Source organism: Mercurialis annua, linkage group LG6 (assembly GCF_937616625.2).
Source record: "Mercurialis annua linkage group LG6, ddMerAnnu1.2, whole genome shotgun sequence".
NCBI classification, from domain to species: domain Eukaryota; kingdom Viridiplantae; phylum Streptophyta; class Magnoliopsida; order Malpighiales; family Euphorbiaceae; genus Mercurialis; species Mercurialis annua.
This window is the reverse complement of record NC_065575.1, coordinates 43,953,447-43,974,931: the sequence shown is the minus strand read 5'-3', so window position 1 is coordinate 43,974,931 and position 21,485 is coordinate 43,953,447. Positions and strand designations below refer to the sequence as shown.

The 21,485-nt window shown below is 29.8% G+C and overlaps 2 protein-coding genes and 1 pseudogene across 3 annotated transcripts; 1 reads left to right on the top strand and 2 right to left on the bottom strand.

Annotated features, from left to right (window-relative positions):
• Positions 1–4,450: 4,450 nt before the first annotated feature.
• LOC126654142 (uncharacterized) lies at positions 4,451–7,525 on the bottom strand. Of its 2 annotated transcripts, XM_050348213.2 has the most exons (4): positions 7,343–7,525; positions 7,095–7,167; positions 4,862–5,151; positions 4,451–4,754 (listed from the first exon to the last, which is right to left on the bottom strand). In XM_050348213.2, the coding sequence occupies exons 1-4, from the start codon at positions 7,371–7,373 to the stop codon at positions 4,747–4,749; spliced, it is 402 nt and encodes a 133-aa protein (XP_050204170.1). In that variant the 5' UTR covers positions 7,374–7,525; the 3' UTR covers positions 4,451–4,746. The 2 variants fall into 2 exon arrangements, with proteins under 2 accessions (XP_050204170.1, XP_050204169.1); XM_050348212.1 differs by lacking the exons at positions 7,095–7,167; positions 7,343–7,525 and having other exon boundaries at positions 4,862–7,088.
• Positions 7,526–9,827: 2,302 nt separating this feature from the next.
• On the top strand, positions 9,828–10,860 carry LOC126687257 (hevamine-A-like; annotated as a pseudogene).
• A 224-nt stretch (positions 10,861–11,084) lies between these two features.
• Positions 11,085–12,850, bottom strand: LOC126687256 (delta(8)-fatty-acid desaturase). The gene has a single exon (XM_050381749.2). The coding sequence runs from the start codon at positions 12,591–12,593 to the stop codon at positions 11,244–11,246; it is 1,350 nt and encodes a 449-aa protein (XP_050237706.1). The 5' UTR covers positions 12,594–12,850; the 3' UTR covers positions 11,085–11,243.
• Positions 12,851–21,485: the final 8,635 nt, after the last annotated feature.

The following is a 21,485-nucleotide window of genomic DNA, read 5'->3' as shown; positions in this document are numbered from 1 at the left end:
CTCAAACATAGTCTAATAGACTGAATATCCACTTTTTTTTTACAATAGCAGCATAACGTTGTAATTTCGTTGACTGCACCTTTAAGACTAGGAGTTGCCCTATATTTGATTTTGTTGAAATACATCTTTGGCGTTTCAAAACTGGCCTATTTATACTCTTATTTTTTTACGGAATTAAATAATTCAAATTTTCTATCATCTCTTTTCTACATAGCGACGATGACATGGTTGTACACCTAATTACAAGTTTGTTTTATACCCCTAATGTTTATCCTAAGGTCTGTATATGCCCTTAAATTAAACATTAATTTAAATTATTTTTTCAATAAAAATTGAAGGATTTTTTTAGAAAAAAATTTACACTCCGTAACTTCGGTGGATTTATCAAAACAAAAATTGATACAAAATACGTAATTTTAATTAATCTCTAATTAACTTAATTAATCATAATTATTCTACTCTGATCTATAATTATAATCTGATTAAAATTATAATTAATCAAAAAATTATTTTTAGTCCGCCGCCATCATTCTCAGAATCGTCCACTGCCGCCTTTTCTTTCGTACTTCGGACACCTACTTCTGCTAAACACCAAACCACCGTTCATTCTCAAAGAGGATGAATTCCGGCGAGATCATCCTCTCTGAGGATGAAGTCGAGGAGCATCGACTCGTTGTTTGCCCGCGGACAGTGGCTCTTTTGAGGTGTATAAAATATAAAAAAAAAATCTCTCAAATTTTATTTCGATGAACTCGCCAGAGTTAGGTGTGTCAAATTTTTTAAAAAAATTCCTTCAATTTTTATTGAAAAAATAATTAAAATTGGTGTTTAATTTAAGGGGCAATCCAGGTTTTGGGGTGAACATTAAAGGTATAAACAAACTTATGTTTAGGTATACAACCATGTCATCATCCCCGTAGTAAAGAGATGATGGAAAATTTGAATTATTTAATCCCGTCAAAAATAAGGGCATAAATTGGCCAATTTTAAAATATCATGAGAGTATTTCAGCCAAAATTAAACATAAAGACTGATCATGGTCTTGGATAAACATTAGGGATATAAACAAATTTTTTTTCCTAAACATAACGATACTCAACTTCAAGCATGAGTTTGTGTCTATTTGATTCCTATTAAGCCCGATATCTAGTAACCCAAACTATTATTTTATTTTATTTTGTCAATTATATATTTTTCTTACCACAAATTTAATTGGCCTAATTACTAAAAAAACCCTACATTATAATATTTTTCCGTTTATGCTCTAATTTAGAAAAAAGTTTATTTGTACTGTTTTTTTAATTTTTCATTTTCAAACTGTACCCAAAGCATTAAATTGAACTTTTTTCATTTAGAAAAAAGTTTAAAATAATCTTTTATTTTTTAACCTATATTCTAATTAGACTTTAATATTATTATTAGTACAAAAATAAATTCTTCTTTATAAAATTAAACTTATAATTTTTTGAATATAAAACCGTAAAAATATATAATTTTTAATTAAAAATAATAATTTCCGACTTTCCGTTGAAGGAAGAACTCGCTGCTCCTCCTCCATGAAGGAGGAGCAGATCTCCTCCATGCAGTGACGGATACAGACTTTTTGTTCAGAGGGGGTCCAAATTGATAAATCTTACAAGACAATAATATATTTTTATCAAACTCAAACATAACTCTTTGGAGTCAAAAAATGTCATGCATATGTCTTCATTTCATTAGATTTAGTGTTCAAATATCTTTTATTTTGTCCAACTGTACTTAAAACTTATTTAATATAACTATAGTTGTATTAAATATTTTAAATACAACTATATCTATTTGTTATAAAATTACAGGAAAAACATTTAAATCAAATGTCCCAATTTATTTTTGATAAAGTTATAAAATTTATTTATCTCTACATATTTATTTTAGTAAGAGAGAATTAATTTTATGTTATCTAAATATTTCAAATTCGTTTCACCGTCTAAAATTACTAAAAATTCACCATTTCCTTATATAAATTTATGATTTATTTTTAATTTCAATTTAAACGGTTCTTTAAATTATAGTTACTTTAATTTCATGTTGTAATTTATTTATTTAATGTTTTATATATACTTTACAAAATTTATTATCAGAAACTATAGAAATGTATGGTTTGTTTAATCTATTGATACTTTAAAATTAGTATTTTATTAAATATATAGTTTTAGAAACACTAAACTAAAACAATATTCCGTTCATGTTTGATAAATATGAAAATTTATAAATAAAGTGTGTTTTTATACCATATGTTAATCAGTTTCTTTAAACCAATTGTTTTTGACAAATATAAAATTAGAACTATTTATAAATTAGATTAATTAATCTAATTAACAAATGTCAATACATATATACTATTCTCTTAATTAATGTTTTAGATTAATATTTTGTTTCATAAATGTCAATTAGATTGACATGTAAACCATATATAATAATAGAAATATCCATATCTAAAAAAAGTTTTGTTTTGCTATTCAGGGGGGCCCAGTGAACCTGTTGGAACCAACGTGAATCTGTCACTGCCTCCATGGAGGAGGAGCAGCAGACCTGCTCCTCCTTCATGGAGGAGGAGCAATGATCTGCTGCTCCTCCTTCATGGAGGAGCTCCTCCCAAAAAAAAAATTAAAAAAATGTATTTATTTTTTGTAAAAAGATTATCGAGTTTTGGTAGCGGATTTGTCAATCGAAGAAATGCAATGTTAGGTCGGAAGTTTTTTAAATAAAAAAATTAAAACGATTAAATTTTTAGAATTTATTTGAACAGTTTTAAAGTTAAAGGACTTATTTTTATTTTTACAAATAGAAAAAAATATAATATAACCATTCTATTTTATTGTTTTTAATATTTGCATTTTTTAATTAATTAAATTTTGGGGTACAGTTAAAAACGAAAAATCAAAAAAAGGGCGCAAATGAAATTTTTTCTAGGTCGGAGTATAAATGAAAAAAGATTATAAGGTGGGATTTTTTTAAATAATTAGACCAATTTAATTTAAGAGATTTCCATAGGTGGGAGAATGATCTCCGACTTTTGGCCGGAAAATCATTGTCTATCTGCCAAATTGATTTATATTTTGTTGTTTTCTTAAATAACATGTTTGTTAAAATTCAATTTTCTTGATGAAATGAGGTGTGATTTTCTTGGCTGGTTCAATATTTTGTACTGATTTGATCTTGCATGTTGAATTTCTCAACGAATCAAAATTTGTTAGTTTGATAGAGTTTTATAACATTTATTAAATTTCATTTTTTAATTTTATAAACAGGAGTCCAAAAGTATTGTACGTTAAGTTTTGTAATAAGACTGGTTAATATGAAGTAATGCAATATAGGTGCATAAAGTCTTATAGATTAAGTTATGGACATACAAAAAAGAGGATTAGCAATAATAGAGGGCCAACATGTCTCCAAATACAAGTTTTGGTCCCCACTGTACATGTATGGTTTGCTTGTTTTTCTACAAACCCTTCATGATTAGACATGAAAATAAGTCATCATCAAGGCCAATAAGCAGAGGTTAACTTAACCAATGTAATGACAATAAGAGATGGTCTGTTAGCGAAGACAGTGAGGATGAAGTTTTGTTAGGGTCCCTTGTGTTGTAATGGAACCAAAGATGATAGTATCATATTAAGACTTCTCTTCATGACAATTTTTGTCTCTGTCCCTAACTTGTCTTTCATTGCAGAATCACCTCAATAATGCATACATTTATGTCTCTCTATCTATCCAACATTTGCTCCACAATACAAGAATAAGATCGTCTTAAGTTTTATTCTAAGATATCGCATTCATACCAATAAGATATAACTCAAATGGTATAAAGTGCTAAGTAGTATTCTGCTAAGGTTGTGTGTTCAATTCCTACCACAAGCATTTCCCTCCCCAAGGTTTATAAAAAGAAAGATATTGCATTATTAGGTTAATGATCAATACTACATTGTTATCAATTTTAGTGTTTACTACGTTCAATTCACCCCTCCAACTGAACATATAAGATAAAAAAAATAGTTAAAATTCGTGTCATTTTGGACAAAAAAAACCTACAAATTGTCAAATTTGGGCCAGTTTACACTCTAATTTGACGCCAGTATTAATGATCAGAAATGTAAATTGACTCAAAATTGACAAATTATGACTGTTTGTTCAAAAACACCAAATTTAACTCTTTTGATTTTTTGTACAAAGTTGGAGGAGTGAAATGCACACTCTGATACAAAATCCAGCATCTGATGCTTAGCAGAAACGAACAAAACACAGAAAGATGCTCAGCAGAAACAAACAAAAAGATGGAAAGGATGCTTACCAGATACGAACGAAAAAGAGCATGGAATCAAAATTTTGAAATGGCTACATAAAAAAATGTTACATCAATCCACAAATATTCAAATGTGTAACTATAAAGAGGTCACGTTAGCTATAATGCTCAGGTGGAAAGGTATGAAATTTTCATAAATTTCTTAAACCATACATACCAAATGAAGAAGACAAACAGGAATTTATTTACTTTTTAGTTTACAATATTGAAAAATAATAAATATATATAACCAAATATATATTTAGAACAATAATTGCCCTATATGATTTAAATGGTAAACTTTCCGCAGTTGGGCAACAAAGAAACTTCGGCTTACTCACCAGACAAATGAACATGTACAAGCCAGTGTTGATTCTCTTGCCACAACTTGTCTCCAACTTCAGTATCGTAAGAGAAAAAGAAATTCATTTATCTGAAAATAAAATAACGTAAGAAGTATCAGCACACCTATAATTCAATTCAATTTCAACCTCGACCTCAATATGCATATTTCTGAGCAAAAAATCGCAGTGAATGTACCTGTTGATCTTTTGCAATGAAGAACTGCCTCATCAATTGGGCTCTCAATATCACACCAGTTGTTTGTTGAATAGGCTATGTATGGAGATGCTTGCGGCAAATTGCTCCAACTTTTTCTTGCTCTTCTATCAATATCATCGACTCTCGTACTTCTTCTTGCGCCAGTACATGGCAATTTTCTCCAGATCTTAACTCGCCTTGGTCTTCTATCTTCAGCATTTGTACTTTTTCTAGTGCCAGTAATTTTTCGGCAAAGAGGTCTGATATATCCGAAACACTTCTGCAAGATTCTGTCTGATGAATTTATCCATCGTTTTAAAATATGACGCTCAATATGAACGGATGAAACAACAGTTCTAGAAGAAAATGAAGAACAAGCTGTAGGGATTAAACCGAGAGGTTCAGTCGCCTCTATCTTCGTGTGGTCGATAAAGACAGTATTGATGTATCCATCAGAAAACAGCTGATCAGCATGAACAAAAGGTTCTAAGTATTTAGAATCAGGAACATCAAAATTGAAGTTATGCACTTCTTTCAGAGATCTATCGATAGATGCTCTGAGAGGATCCTCGAGGACATCTAAGGGAGAATTCATGTTTGTTAACCAGCTAAGCGAAAAACTCTCAATGGCCAGAGGTTGTGAGAGTTCTATCGACTGTTTGTTAGAGAATTCCATGGGTTGTTGTTTATCAATGAGAGGATTATGGAGAACTAAAACCCTATATATTTTTGGACAGGAAGGATTTATATGATTTGTGTCTTAAACTGGTCCACAATATCATGGTGACCACAGGAATATAGAAGGTCTATTCTATCAGGATCAATCAGGCGACAAATGGAACAAGATAAATAAGCGACCGGAAAGACATTTCTAGAATTTTGTTTGTATTGGTTTCCATATATACTTTACGAGTCCCAGTTTACTTAAATATCCTCATTGACGAGAGAACTTTACAACCGTTGGTTATTGAAACTTCATAAAGTTTACTTTTGCTACACTATATCTTATAAATTCTTCCCTATTCCATCCTCCAATAGATGAAGTTTTTTATGTATAGCAACGAAAAATGAACAAGCATGTGATGAAAATATTAGCAATATTGGAAATTTACAACTAAAGCTTGCATATGAAAACAACGAAAGTTTGTCTAGACAACATAACTCACTATAAGAATTATGTTACAACATCATAAAGAATATGATTTTAGGAATGGTGATCAAGAAGTGTATTACCTATTTATGTTTCAATTATCCTAGAACTCCCTCTAAGGACAGGGCTGTTAGAAACCTTAAAATATCTCCAAAACTCCAAGTTATCATACCCTTATTTGACTACGAATTCCATTTATTTAGTATTACTACACATACCAACAAAAGTGTGGATAATTAAGCGCAGCCACTTGCCACTAAGGTTTTGTTTTGTGCATAAAATCTTTCAGTTTGTTTCTTTTTGGTGTTTAGAGCACTTAGGATTATTAGTCAATGAAACCATTATTTTCTCTATGAATCAATTGGAGCCTAAATATAATATCAATCCCTAACCTGTTCTGTATTTAATAATCAAACTTATGCAACAGATAGATATACATAATCTCTATCCAGAAGTAAAATTCTGATGAAATAAGAAAATGGAAATAAAAATGTCGAGAAGCAATTGGAATCAATGCAGGTAGCAACACAGGAGCTGCATCTAAATTCTGATATTAAAACCTATACATAAAAATGGAAAAATGAGCTGTGCAATTTTGTTCTGAGTCATTTTTTCCGATAGATTTGCCGAAATTTCGCAAGTCACCCAATTCACTTTTTAAAAGAATAATTCTGAATATCAAAAGCTTCTCATAGCTAGACGCTACAAAAAAAGTTTTTGACACTGAACAGGACACCACATTTGAATCAGATTACACTTTACAGGGCCTACACCTACTTGTTATCTTCACTAATAACAACACATTTGTGCAGATCAAGCTTGATTCTGCACATTGATCTGTCAGAAGTTTCTAAACTCCAAGAAGAAAATTTCCTTTGGATAAAGAATGAAAGATACCTCTATAGAAAACAAATGTTAAAAGAACTGGAAATTTGAAGGCACTATATAAGCTACAAATTATTCACAATTCAATCCATAGTATTTACAAATCATTCACAATTCAAGCCATAGTATTTAACCATTTGAATTGAGAAAAAACAATGCTAGTCTGCAAATGTAATTTTGTCATTCATAAACAGATACCTGTACAGTTCAAAACGCCGGTAGGTTTTAGCAATTGCAGCTGATCTAATTTGAGTCTCCATAACACAAAAACCTGTACAACAAAAATCTTCTCAACACTACATAAAACATAGAATTATTCATTAACTTTTGCAAACATCAATACAAAAAAAATCTAGCAGAAGAAAATTCATAACATCCTAAGGAAAAGCCAGAAATTCACAATTCAAATGTTATGAACCGAAAAACATTAGACGGTGAAACCTTACCAGCATTGACGTAGTAGAACTTGAGCTCCATTTTAAAAAGAAATGAAAATTAATTTGACAGTTAATTAATTTCCAAATTTTGCAACGTAACTAAGTAGACATCGTCAGGAATCGGAAGAATCATAAAACCTCCTGATGCAATGCAAGCAGAATCCTATCAGTGAAAAATACCGGAGACATTAAACAACAAGCAAAATTAGTTGAACACTTTAAACGACGTCGTTGGTAATCGCATTGACCTCATCATGAGAAATTGACTCTGCCGGGCTAGGCCTATCAAAGAAATTGGAGGAAATTAGACTCAACACTTGATTATCAAAAATAATTCCAAAAATACTTGAACATCTTTTTTTTTTCTGTCAACACTTGATCCCACCTTTTTATTTCATCTAACACTTGATTCCATCTTTTTATTTCATCCAGCACTTGATTTCACCTTTTTATTTCATCCAACATTTAACCCAACCTTTTTATTTCGTCCAACATTTAACTTCATTTTTTTATTCATCCAACATTTAACTCCATTTTTTAAGATTTAGAATTTAGATTTTAGGATTTTAGGGGTTTAGGATATGATTTTAGGATTAGGGTTTAGCATGATTTAGGGTTTAGGGTTTAAGATTTAGGATATAGGGTTTAGCATGATTTAGGGTTTAGGGTTTAGCATGATTTAGGGTTTAGGGTTTAAGGTTTAGAATTTAGGGTTTAGGTTTAGCATGTTTTAGGGTTTAGAGTTTAGAGTTTAGGGTTTAGAGTTTAGGTTTTAGCATGATTTAGGGTTTAGGGTTTAGTATAATTTAGGGTTTAGGGTTTAGAGAAATAAGATTTTAAGTGTTAGGTTTAATGTTTTTATTAAATCAAGTGCTAGGTGCAATTTATTTTCTTTTATAAGTATTGTCCGCAAATAAAAACGAACATAAGTGTTTTTGAGATTATTTTAACAAAATCAAGTATTTTTCAACTTTTCCCAAGAAATTGCACATTCGGCCTTTTTTGTAGTTTCGAACAGTCTGAAAACAGCCCAACTAATCTTAAATATATAATGTTGGCATAAGGTACAAAAAACCCTCAACATTTTTCTAAAAATACAGATCAGCCCTTTTACTTTTTTAGGCCCAATTAAGCCCTCGTGTTTTTATAATTGAATAATTAAATTTTTGTTGTTTTAAAATCAAACAAATAAACCCTTTTAGTTTATTTTTGGGACACTTACCCCCTCAAATTTTTGGTAAATATTTTAAAAATTAAAATTATTTTTGAACTCTTTTCCTATATGATTATGAGAGACATGTCAGCCATTAAGGAGTGTTTATAATGATGCTGAATGAAGGGATTATTTGTTCTATTTGAAAACAAAAAGAACTTAATTATAACCCAAAAAAAATAAAAAGGCTCATTTATACTTTTATGAAAACTATAAGGGTTTTTTGTACCTTTTACCTATAATGTTTAAGTAAGAATTTTAAACTTTGAAATAATTTTTCAATACACTGTTATTATTATTATTATTGTTATTATTATTATTAAATATATACTCATTTAATTATTTAAATAAAATTTAAAATAAAAATAGTTCAAATAGTATCTGTTGATTTTGGACGGTTGAATATAAAAATAAAGCATATACATAAGCTTACACTTTGAATTTTTTTGGTATTATAGGTAATGATGAAATATCTTTTGTAGAGTAAGTATGTTGACCTTAAGAAACCCGAATAGTCGTCCAACATTACATAGTATAGTGGCCAAAAATATCTAATTGAGTCAAAGAATTTTAGGTTCATTTTCCTTTTCTATTATAGTAAAAAAAATCAAAAAAACATAAATGATGCGAGATATAAAAGCATAACAAGGAATTAAACCAAAGCCAACACTGACATGACATCAATTTATTTGACGTTTAGACATTAGTTGCTGACTTAAATGCCATTTAAAGCCACCTAAAGTTAGCTAGATCTTGAGTCCGGGGTCGTAAATGTGATTAATACCCTAATTATGAACAGTGCAAATAATAATGACTTTGAGAGGGGAGTCATTATTATGACAACAAGTTTGTCTACTCTATTTTATTGGTGAATTCCATTCACAGTAATTTTGTCTCCCACTCTAATTTATTCATTACAACATGTTAATTTAGCATACACGACGTGTTAAGATGCTAAAAAACACATTTTGAAACTTGACATGTCTCGTAGCTTTTGTACACTTTTTCAAATATGCCAACGGAACATTTCTACTAATGACTCATATCTGATTACCACCTTATACAAACAATCAAATAAAAATAGACAAATTAACATTAAACTACGTCTCAAAATGGCATGTTTTATCTTCAATTAAGCTATTACCATGAACATTTTGCAATAATGTAACTGTAAAGCCACGCAGTCTTCCCCTAAAGAACAAAATGTGCCCATCAAAATGCTTTGATTTTCCTCTATAAAAACCAGGATTTGCAAACTGTTAAAGCACAACACCACAAGATCTAAATTTAGAAATCCAATGGCTTCAAATTCAGCAATCTCATTGGCATTCTTTTTATCAGTATTTCTGACAGCAATAGTGGGTTCTGAAGCTGGTGGGATATCAATCTATTGGGGTCAAAACGGAAATGAAGGAACCTTAGCAGAGACTTGTGCTACAGGAGATTACGACTTTGTAAACATAGCTTTCCTACCGGTTTTCGGAAACGGTCAGACTCCCGTAATCAACCTCGCCGGCCATTGCGATCCAGCCGATTGCACTGGCCTAAGCTCCGACATAAAATCATGTCAAGCTAAAGGCATTAAAGTGATTCTATCGATTGGTGGAGGAGCTGGCAGCTATATTCTTACTTCAACCCAAGATGCAAGGCAAGTTGCAACTTACCTATGGAATAATTTCTTGGGCGGAAAATCCTCATCTCGCCCGTTTGGTCCAGCTGTTCTCGACGGGATTGATTTCGATATCGAAGGAGGGTCGGACCAGCACTATGATGATTTAGCGAGATTCTTGTCTGCATACAGTAAGAAAGGTAAAAAGGTATACTTAACTGCAGCTCCACAGTGCCCATTTCCTGATGCTTGGATAGGAAAAGCTCTCAAGACAGGTCTTTTCGACTATGTTTGGGTGCAATTCTACAATAACCCTCCCTGTCAATACTCTTCGGGGAGCATTGGCAATCTCGAAAATGCATGGAAGCAGTGGATATCGAGTATTCCAGCTGGGAAAATTTTCCTAGGATTACCAGCTGCTCCTGCTGCAGCTGGCAGCGGATTCGTCCCTGTATCCGATCTGACTTCCGCAGTTCTTCCAGCAATTGCGTTATGCTGTGGTCTAAGTATTATGATGATCAAACAGGTTATAGTAAAGCCATCAAAAGCCATGTCTAAGCTACAGTGTTCTAGATATATGTACCGACTACCAGAGTAAATTTCGATCTTAGAATTTACTTTCTATCTACTTTATCCATTGTAACCCCTAAAATTCATTCCTCTACTTGGAAGAATCTTCATGTCTATAAACTATCATGGTTTTCATTTAGCATAATATGTTTACTGTTGCTACTATAACAAGATTATCAACAACTTACGTGTCCAAACTTTCCCAATTTGTAATAGAGAAAACAATTAAACAGAATCCAAAATCAATTGTCATGAATAACAATAAGGATAAGGACAAGAAAAAGATCAACATTAAAGCCAGCATCTGGACAAAAACAAGGTTATCTACGATGATAATAAGAGTCATATTGCACAAGATAAAACCAAAACAGTTCATAATTAAATAATCAAAATCAATCTGTTTAACAAAGCTTAACAAACAAAAAGCAATAGATCAAAAATCAAACAAAAGGGGGAAAAATACATATGCATCTTAGAAAAGTATTATGACTGTATGAATAAATGATACAGAACCTAGCTCATCCATGAGTGTTAACAGCCTCCCATAGCAAGTTCTTCGGAACAGGGTTGGCCAAGTCTCTGGCCTGCAGAGCAGCAGTCCTGAGAGTCCGAATCGTCGTCACATTAGCGTCCCAGAAGGACAAACTCTTGTAAGGCAAATTATGCTTCTTGCATAACTCCCTTACGAAAGGCGAAACCCCTCTCAATTGAGATCTCGGCATCCTCGGAAACAGATGATGCTCGAGCTGGAACTGTAAACCGCCAAAAGCCCAATCCATCCAAGATGAGCATGAAATATCCACAGTTCCGCTCGTCTGTTTCTCAAACCAATCGTTCCCCTTCGGAGCTCCTACATAAACGTCACCTGAGAAATGATTCAAACAAAATTGCACATGTTGTAGAGCAGTAACACAAAAGGAAGTCATCACAAAGGCCACCCTCTCCGGCCAACTAGGCAAACACGCCACGAGAAGCGGAAACCAAGTCCAGAACACGAGAATCCCCGCGATGTTAAGAGCTCTATCGGGGATTTTCCTCTTCGAGAACAACAACAAAAACGTCTGTACATACAAATTAACCCTCGCAACACACATCACAGGATAAAAAGTCCAATGCTGGTAACTAACAAGAAACCTCGCAAACGGATCAAAATCAAGCTGTCTTCCATAGAAAGTAGATCTAATCGAATCGAACAAACGCGTAGATACCGCGAAAACCGGTATATGTTGCAGATCCGGATCAAAATCTAGACTATTACAAGCAAGATGATGAGCATTATGAGTCCATTTCCACCAAGCTATACTAATCCCTGTTAAACAATTACCAGTTAAAAGCTGAGCAAGTTTATTAAAACGACGACTCTTCATAACCTGATAATGACCCGAATCATGACCCACATAAGCACTCTGAATCCAAAGCAAACCTAATGCAACCGCCGCACCCATATGAGCCCAGAAACTCTCGCACCACACCACACCGTAAACCGTCATACACAACAACAAAACCACAGACGCCAAACAATAAAACGCCACGTGTCCCTTCTTCTCAAACAACCCTAGTTTCGCAAACTCTGAGTACAGCTTCCGAAAATCCTTTGACACCTCGGATACCTTAAAATCCTCGAGATAGTACCCTGTAAAAAGATTATCCAGATACTTCCACGCTGTCCCCGGATGATAAGCAATGAATGCGTCGGTCACATCTTGTCCGGCCAGATTTAGCAGCGGAATGTCGCCGCCGGGATGCTCCTTCATCCAATCTGTTACATTATAAACTTTGCCTTGTATCGAGATCCATAAATCTCCCGGTTTGTCGTGCTTTTTTAGCTCCTCGCTTGAAATGTATTTCTTCTCCACTGCTACCGCCATTAAAACAAGAAACAAACAAGAAAATAAACTCCGATATTGACGATAACGAGACCTTTTAACAAATCAAAAAATCTCCGTAAAATTTATAAAATACGTGGTGATTTTATCAAACAAAAACACCCCATTAACGGGAGATTTTCCGATTTGATTTGGTCCGTCTCTCTGTGTTTTAATATATTTTTTCTCAATGTTAAGCTTTTTATGGTATTCTTAAAAGAGTTTCTGTTCTGTTTTAAAAGGGATTTAAATTTTATATGCAATTTGCGATCGTTACGGTTACAGTAGTTTCCTCCGCCTTTCTATATTTTAATTAAAGACTAATTTATCCTTTTTTAACTTAATGCTGGGGATTATGTGGCTAAATAGGAGATTACCGTTGGATTAAATTCCAATGAATGGATGAGATGGAAACAACAAAATTGTTATTTTTAGAAAGAATATTTCTTCTTTATGTCAAAATAATTGTTTATTTATTTTTTGGATTGACGGTGTGTGGAGATATTTTTGTGAAAATCGTGGTTGGATGACGGTAATGAAACCAGCGTGGAGAGGTTCATGCGGTGGTGGTAGGTAAATGCCAGACAATTTCTCGAAAGAGTAAATTGGCTAAACCCATACCACTAAGTTTTGGAGAATAATTTTGTAATTTCAACTAAAATAGAGTTTCCTTTTTTAATTTGAAATTGGAAAAATAGACCTTCCAATTGAATACGTGAGTTTATTTTTTAAAGTTTATTTTATTATTTATTAATATGGCATACAACTTAAATGACTCTATAATTTAAAATATACTAATATATTTACATAACATAATACATGAATTTATATTTTATGAAAATAATTTTTCGTTGTAAGTGGATTACTTTATTTATAATATAATTGATTTTATATCTAAACAGCATATAAATTTCTAATCGTGTAACATAATTAAATATTTTTCATTAAATATTAGTATATGATTTTTACTATGAATTTGTTTTTTTTTTATTTGACAACTAGATTCATAATTTTTTTTGGAATAACAAATAGCTATTATATTTATTTATTTTAATATTTATTGATGAGTTTATTTATATTACTATATTAAATAACTTTTAAAAATATGTCTAAACATGTTGATCCTGCACTTTGTAATAAATATATCGTGTTTACGTTTTATATGTCAAACTCGATTACTAATTATATCACGTTTGTATTTAACAATAACATGATCATATTTCAGATTTACATATCTTTAATTTTTGCTATAATATGTTGACACCGATTATTAAGTTCAGTCCAATTTATCTTAAATATAACCCAGTAAAATGTTTTCTGAAACTAAATATAAGAGTTTTTTAATACTATTTTGATTTCAAACAAATAATACATTTTATTTATAGCGTGGGTGTCCAAAAAAAAGTATTAAGTCTATGGAGTGTTTATCCAACACAACGGATGTGCCACGTCATTTTTACAACAAGGTAATAATCATTTACGATAGGGAATCTTTATTTATTTTTTATTTTTTATCATTAAATATTTGTACATGGCTAACGCCTCATTGGTTTGTTGCACGAATGATATGGCAACCGTTGCGTTGTATAATTATTCTACGTCTATGATCCTTACTTTTTACAAATAAATTTATAGTTTTTATCATTAAACTTTTAAAAACACTAGTAAGAAACAAATAAGTATAATACCTATATATATATAACTTTTTATATATACTTTTTAATTTTAAATTAATAAATCAGTGTACTTTTACAATCATTCATGATTTAAAATTCAACAAATAAATTACAAAATAACAACAAAAAAAGGAAAGTGCAAAAATAAAAAATGTTATGCTATACTATTTTCGTTTTTTTTAGTTGTCCATCTAACAAAATATATTTTTCTCTATTAATTAGTTCTCCATTTAAAATTTCAATATGACTTTAAATATTATCTTTCAAATGTATCCCTTATTAATAAATGACTTATAAATTAATTTACAATGCATTTATTAACTTATAGGGTTATATTTGTATTTATTTTTATTGTTTAAGATAAAATATCCATTATATTACTATGTATACAATGTCCGCTAAATAAACAACTAAATAAAAATAAAGGGGGTACATTTTAAAATAAAGATAAAAAAAGTGAAAGGACATTTTCAATTGGAATATGGTCCAAACCATTTTACTTATGTGAATATTACATATAGCTGTAATTATTTATATTAATATAATCAAAATTTAACTACGGAATATACATTCATTATTTAAATTTTAGAGATATAGTTTAAAAGATAAATAAAATATCTACAGTTATTTTATTTTATTTTTTAAATGAATAAAATAATAAAAACTGACTAAAATATTTGAAAATGTCAGAAAAAGTGCATATGATAAGCAAAATAAAGCATAAGCAGAAAAAGGAGAATATAACAAAATTAAAGAGAAAATAATTAAAATTTGAAGTAAGAGAAATGGAGGAGCTGACATGTAAAAATTTCATAGGACAGAATCCAATGTATTACAAAAAGGCAAGGGAACATACTTAAATCAACCATGTTGACAATTTTGGAAAACAATTAATTATGGCTAAGAAAAACTGAATTATGAAAGCCACTGCAGGTCTGCCAGTAGGCTCATTATTATTTTAAATTTATACTCCCTCCGTCCCATTTAAGAAGGGACAAATGACTTTTTCACATATATTAAGAAAGTATTAATTATTATGGTATTTTCTTATTTTATCCCTATTTATGATAGTATTGTATTTTATGTATAGACTAATAGTCATTAATTATGGAAAGAGAAAAGGGGGTAAAAAAGGAAAATTCATATAAATTGGCACAAAAAACACGATATGGCCTTCTTAAGTGGGACAAATAAAAATGGGATATGTCCCTTCTTAAGTGGGATGGAGGGAGTAGAATAAAGGCTCTTCTTATTATAGAAACATTAAATTCAAATAATATCTCTAGATTTTTAGCTACAAATAGTTGTAATATTCACAAAATTTTATAGGCTTTTAAAAATTAGTACTATAAAAAATAATTGCATCATCAAACTAACTAATTAAAATATCAACTACCTGATGAAGCAAAAACTAAAAATAATACTAGCACTTAAATTCTTCAATAATAAAAGTAAAGTTGGGTTTGAGTATATGCCAAAAGTCGGCAACAGAGTATATATCAACAATATGGTCCTTCTGAAGGAACGAGTGGGTGTTGCTACGTTTATAAGACTTAGTCCACACGTAAAATAAATATCTTGTTTGCTGTTTTATGTAGTTCCTAAGCCTATACCATTAAGTTATCATTTTATTTTTTGGCCAAATGTCGTAAAAAGGCTAAACCTTTTATAAAAGTTTCACAAACGTTCTGATCTTTTAATTTTATCGATTTTAGCCAAAAACAGATTATTTGATTTCAATTGTGGCCAACTCTCAATTTGATTTCAATTGTGGCCAACTCTCAATTTAATTTCAATTTGCCTATGTGGCGTTCACGTGACATTCACATATATTGAAAGGTCAGTAATTTTGTGAAACCAAATAATCTATTTTTGCCAAAATCGACAAAATTGAAAGATCAGGACTTTGTGAAACCAAATAATCAGTTTTTGGCCAAAATCGACAAAATTGAAAAGTCGTGACTTTTGTGAAAGGTTTGGCTTTTTTACGACATTCGGCCTTTATTTTTTTGCTGGTTCAATAAAAAAAAGACGCTAGACATTTTATCCTCTTTTCAGTTGCACCATTTTATCTAATTCATTTAAATTCGCACTTTTATTTTTCAATTTCATCCTAAAAAACTAAATTAACCTTTTTTTACTTAAAAATTGTAATTTGATCCTCAACTTTTAACATGGTTTTTAAAAAAATATTTAATATTATTAAAAAAGAACAAAAAACCTTCTTCTTCCACAAAATTAATCTAATTAAGTTTAAATTATAATTTTTAAATATATCTGATAGATATATAATTAGTTTAAATTTTATTAAAAAATTAAATAAATCTAAACCGTCATTTCTATTAAAAAATTATAAAAATTTGTAATTTCTATACATGCCATCCCGCCCTCTTTCTCCCTCTATTCCGGCCACTTACCCCATGGCCGAAGTAGTCCGACCTTTTTTTTCTCCACTAGAGAAGAGTGCATTCTTTTACAATGAAGAAGAACAAGAACAAGTATGTTCTTCTCCATATGGAGAAGAACATATATCTTCATGGCCGGACTTCTTCGGCCGTGGAGTCCTGCCATGAAGAAATAAATTTATTAATATTTTAAAAAAAATTATTAAATTTTTGAACTTTTAGATAAGAGGGTTTTTTGTTTGTTTTTATGATACTAAGTATTTTTGTAAAAATTATATTAAAAGTGGAGGATTAAATTGGCATTTTTTTCAAGTGAAAAAAGGTTAATTTTTTCTTTGCTCCCCTTCATTTTCTACTGTTTGGTAGTTGCCTAGGATGAGATTATGTGAGAGTTTACTAAAACCATTGATTTAAAAGATTATTTTTTCTCTCTAGAAAAAACCTCCCCCTTCTCTCTATAAATCTTCCTCCCATCTTTGATTTTTTAAAGGATGGGGGAAGATGCTTTCCGATCTTGATTGGAAAATCATATTTTCTCCCTCCAAGTTATTACTTATCTCAATTATTTTTTCTTTTTATTAAATAAATCTTTTATTCTAGACTTTTCGTTTGTGTTTGAATGAAGTTTTTTTGAGATGTGTTTGATCTATTTTTATGAGATCTATTGAAGATGAAGATCGGAAAGTTAGGATTCAATGGATAAAGCGGGTCGTACTAGGATCTATATTTAAGATGAGAATTCAAAAATTTAAAGATTCAAGATTCAAACGGTTTTAATATCGTATTTTCAATATTTGAATCATGGGGTAACCTTTTGATGGTTGAAAAAATCATATTCGATGACTGTATTAACAGCTCCCGTCATTTTTTTAGAATAGTTCTTTCAATTTGTTGAAAAACCGTTCATATTTATAATTTTCATTATCATTAATGGAAGTTTTAACCTTTGAGAAAAAAGGTCAATTTTGTTTTTCAGGTTGGAATTGAAAATCAAAGGTGCAAATTTGGGTAAATTGGACAAAATTTCAACGTCAGGGTGCAATTGAAAAGGGATTAAAAGGTCGAGGGTTTTTTGGTGATTAAGCTTAGTTTTATAAATAAAAAAATCTTCCATATCAAAACAATAACCATTTTTTTCTTTTCACACAGTTTAAAAAATACAATTAAATAACATTGATTTGTTGTGCTATCGATGTCATGCGAATAGATTATATCGACTGACTGTGTTATCGATGCCCATGCGATTAGATTAAATTGCATCAATTGGATGTGCTATCGATGCCCATATGATTAGATTACATTTTTTTGACTACACTAAGAATGTCCATGTGGTTAGACTACATTAGTTGGTTGTGCTATTGATGTCCATGCAATTAGACTGCATGCGATTAGATTTCATCGGTTCGTTGTGGTATCGATAATCATGCAGTTAGTCATCAGTTGGATGTGCTACAATGCCCAAGCGAGTGAGATTGAGGATTTATGGTTACTGATTAAGAAACATAGCCAAGTCATGTTAATAGTGATTTCATGCATGAAATGTCTTCAATAGCTTTTTAAAATTATATGAAGTGTTTTTTTAAAACGTATACAACTTTATGTAATATTTAAATGTAATAATATAAATTCACTCAGTTTTAACTAATTTCGATGTTCTTCAATTTTTCAAGAAAAATATAATTTGTTTGACAGAAATTTCTGAATGTTTTACTTCCTTGAAAGTCATGTTTTGAATAGAGAATGTAAAGTTTAAAATTATAAACATCCACAATAGCCTAAATTGATATTATCTGTAAATAAAAATATTATGCGCTTTTAAAACTCCGATATTTTTAACAAGGGGTCACGTGTTTCAAATAATATGTGTAATTGTCAAGATAAGAAGGTATGCGATGGTAAAGTTTAAGGTTTGTTACGGATTATGGGACTACACTTTCATTCCCTTTTGCCGTTCTCGGTCAGAAAAATCGAACCGTGATAAAAACATTATAGCAGTTAAGATCTAAAACTTATAAATACAATAGTAATTATTCTAAAAGTTAATACAAATTTTAAAATTTTGATAGTTATTCATTCCGTTTTAAAGTGGTAGACACTATTTTTATTTATTTTATATTATATACAATTATTTAGTGGATTACTAAATATCGCCCCTAGATTACTAGGTACCACGCCCTTTTTTACCCGAATACCTTTTTAACTTTTCCTAATTTTAAAACTCACATTTAAATCATGTCAACTCACATTCAAACACGAAGAACAAGTAATAAAAATCTCGGATGAAAATATCGGAATCTAATCAGAAAAGAGGACGAGATAGCACGATATGTTTTTCATTTAATATAAAAAAAGAAAAATATATTTTTCCCGAAAAATCTCATGAATACGTTTTTAGATTACATCTTTCCAGAAGGGGAGACTTTTCATGAAAATGTATCCCCCTCGAGGGAGATGTTTATCGAAAACGTCTTCTTTCTCGGGAAGATGTTTGCCAAAAATGTCCAGTTAAATTTTTTTATATTTTAATTAAAAGGATAAAGAAGTAGAAAGGGGGACTATACCTAGTAATCTAGGGGCGGTATTTAGTAATATCCATTGTTAATTACTTAAATGTTTAATTATTATATATATAAGTATATTAATTATAATTATAATTTTTTTAGAAAAATAATAGACCTATAGTTTGACTTATTTTATTAAGGCTTAATTACTTAAAAAAAACCCACCTTTTACTTTTTCTTCGTTTATACCCTGATCTTGTAAAAACACCATTTGTACCCAATTTTAGGTTTTTATGTTTCATCCATACCCAAAAGTATTAAATTGTACTTTTTTTCATTTGGAAAAGAGTTTAAAACATACTTTTTTTTATTTTAAAAAATACAAATAAATTTTTAAACTTAAAAAATAATCAAATACATCTAAATAATTAATTAATTTTATAAATTTTATAAATAATAAAAAAATTAAAAAAAAATATTATTTTTTTTATTTGTTTTTGTAGGAAATATTTAAAAAAAATAAAAAAAAATAAAAAAAAATCGGAAATATTTTTTAAAAAATTAAAAAAATTACAATTATTTTTAATTTTTTTGAAGAAGATGATATTTTTGTACTATTAATAACATTAATATCTAATTAGTATATAAGTTAAAAATGAAGGATTGTTTTAAACTCTTTTTCAAACGAAAAGAGTACAATTTAATGCTTTTGGGTAGAGATGAAACATAAAAACTCAAAATTGGGTACAAATGGTGTTTTTACAAATTCAGGGTATAAACGAAAAAAAATGCAAGATGAGATTTTTTTAAGAAATTAAGCCTTTTATTAAAATCAGTTTAAATTTTTAATAACTATATATAGTATACTACTATACTTTTTTTTTATCCGAGTATGGTTAGCGGGATTAGCGGGAGTTAATTATAGTGTTAGTACTAGATTAGAAATCCATTTAAAGTGAGTGTAGATTATTGATAAAGAAAAAACTGAGTATAAGACCTTGTTATTTTCGCGTCTTTTTTGCTTTGCATTTATGCCAAAGCCAACTATAAACCATGTGTCACTTATTTGTAGGGGTGGGCATGGACCGGTTAACCGGTCCACGAGGGTAATATGTAAACCGGTCCATAGTAGTTCGATTTTTAAAATTAAAAACCTAAATCTAAAATTTTAAACGGTTAATCATTAAATCGGTTAACCATTTAAAATAGTTCGGTTTTTCGGTTTTGCGGTTTTTAACCATGAAACCATTAAAAAAATTAGATATAAAAAAGATAAAATTTATAGATAAAATTTTAAATATAATCTAATAATTAAACTTTAATTTTTATTCTATTTAATTATTAAAATATAAATTTTATTTATTTCTATTTCAGTTAGGTATATAAATATTTTATTAAGAAAAATAAAGTTCTTTATATATATATATATATATAATCCTAAAATAAAAATATATTGATAAATAAAATATTTTTTTTGTTTAGAATTTTTATATGTGTAGATGTAAAATATATTTTATTTGAATAATTAAAAACATATGTATGTATATATATATATAATCTATAAAAATATAGTACTATTTATAAACCGGTTAACCGATTAACCGCGGTTTTTAAAATTCCAAAACCTAAACCTAAACCATTAACCATAAAAATCAAAAATTAAAACCTAAACCTAAACTCTTGGACCGGTTAATCATATTTTTCGGTTCGGTTTTACGGTTTCGGTTCGGTTTTGCGGTTTGACCGGTTTTTTTGCCCACCCCTACTTATTTGTATTCCTTTCCCTACCCACCTTTCATGTTTTCTTTTGATAAAATATTTATTTTCCTCTACATAATATTTTATATCCCTTCCTCTTTTTTAATTGTCCATTCGACACAAAATAATTATCCAATGAAACGGTTGTGCTATGTTATTTGCGCAATAAATGAATGAGGTGTTTACCATACGTGAATGTTTAGTGATAAAAATAAACAATAAATAAAAATTCTCTATTATAAATATTTATTGGCTTATTGTAAAAATAATATGGCACATCCATTATATGAAATAAACACTCTTTAGATATATATATTTGTCCATTTAGATTTTTAAGATTATTGTAATTTTTATCTTTCAAATTTATCCAACTCCATGTTACAATTTTAAAAGTATTTATCAGCTAATATGGCTATATTAGCAAGAAAAGTGCTTTATAACCCATCTATTTAACCCACCTTTTATAATTCTCCTTATGTGGCGAGGTTTCGTTCGTTCTATTTCCATCAAAAAATTTATATTGCAAAAGATAAAATTTAATACATCCACTATTTA

Excerpts from the sequence above, each read along its gene's own strand:
- LOC126654142 (XM_050348212.1), bottom strand. The coding sequence starts at position 5,537 with ATGGAATTCTCTAACAAACAGTCGATAGAACTCTCACAACCTCTGGCC.
- LOC126687256 (XM_050381749.2), bottom strand. The coding sequence starts at position 12,593 with ATGGCGGTAGCAGTGGAGAAGAAATACATTTCAAGCGAGGAGCTAAAA.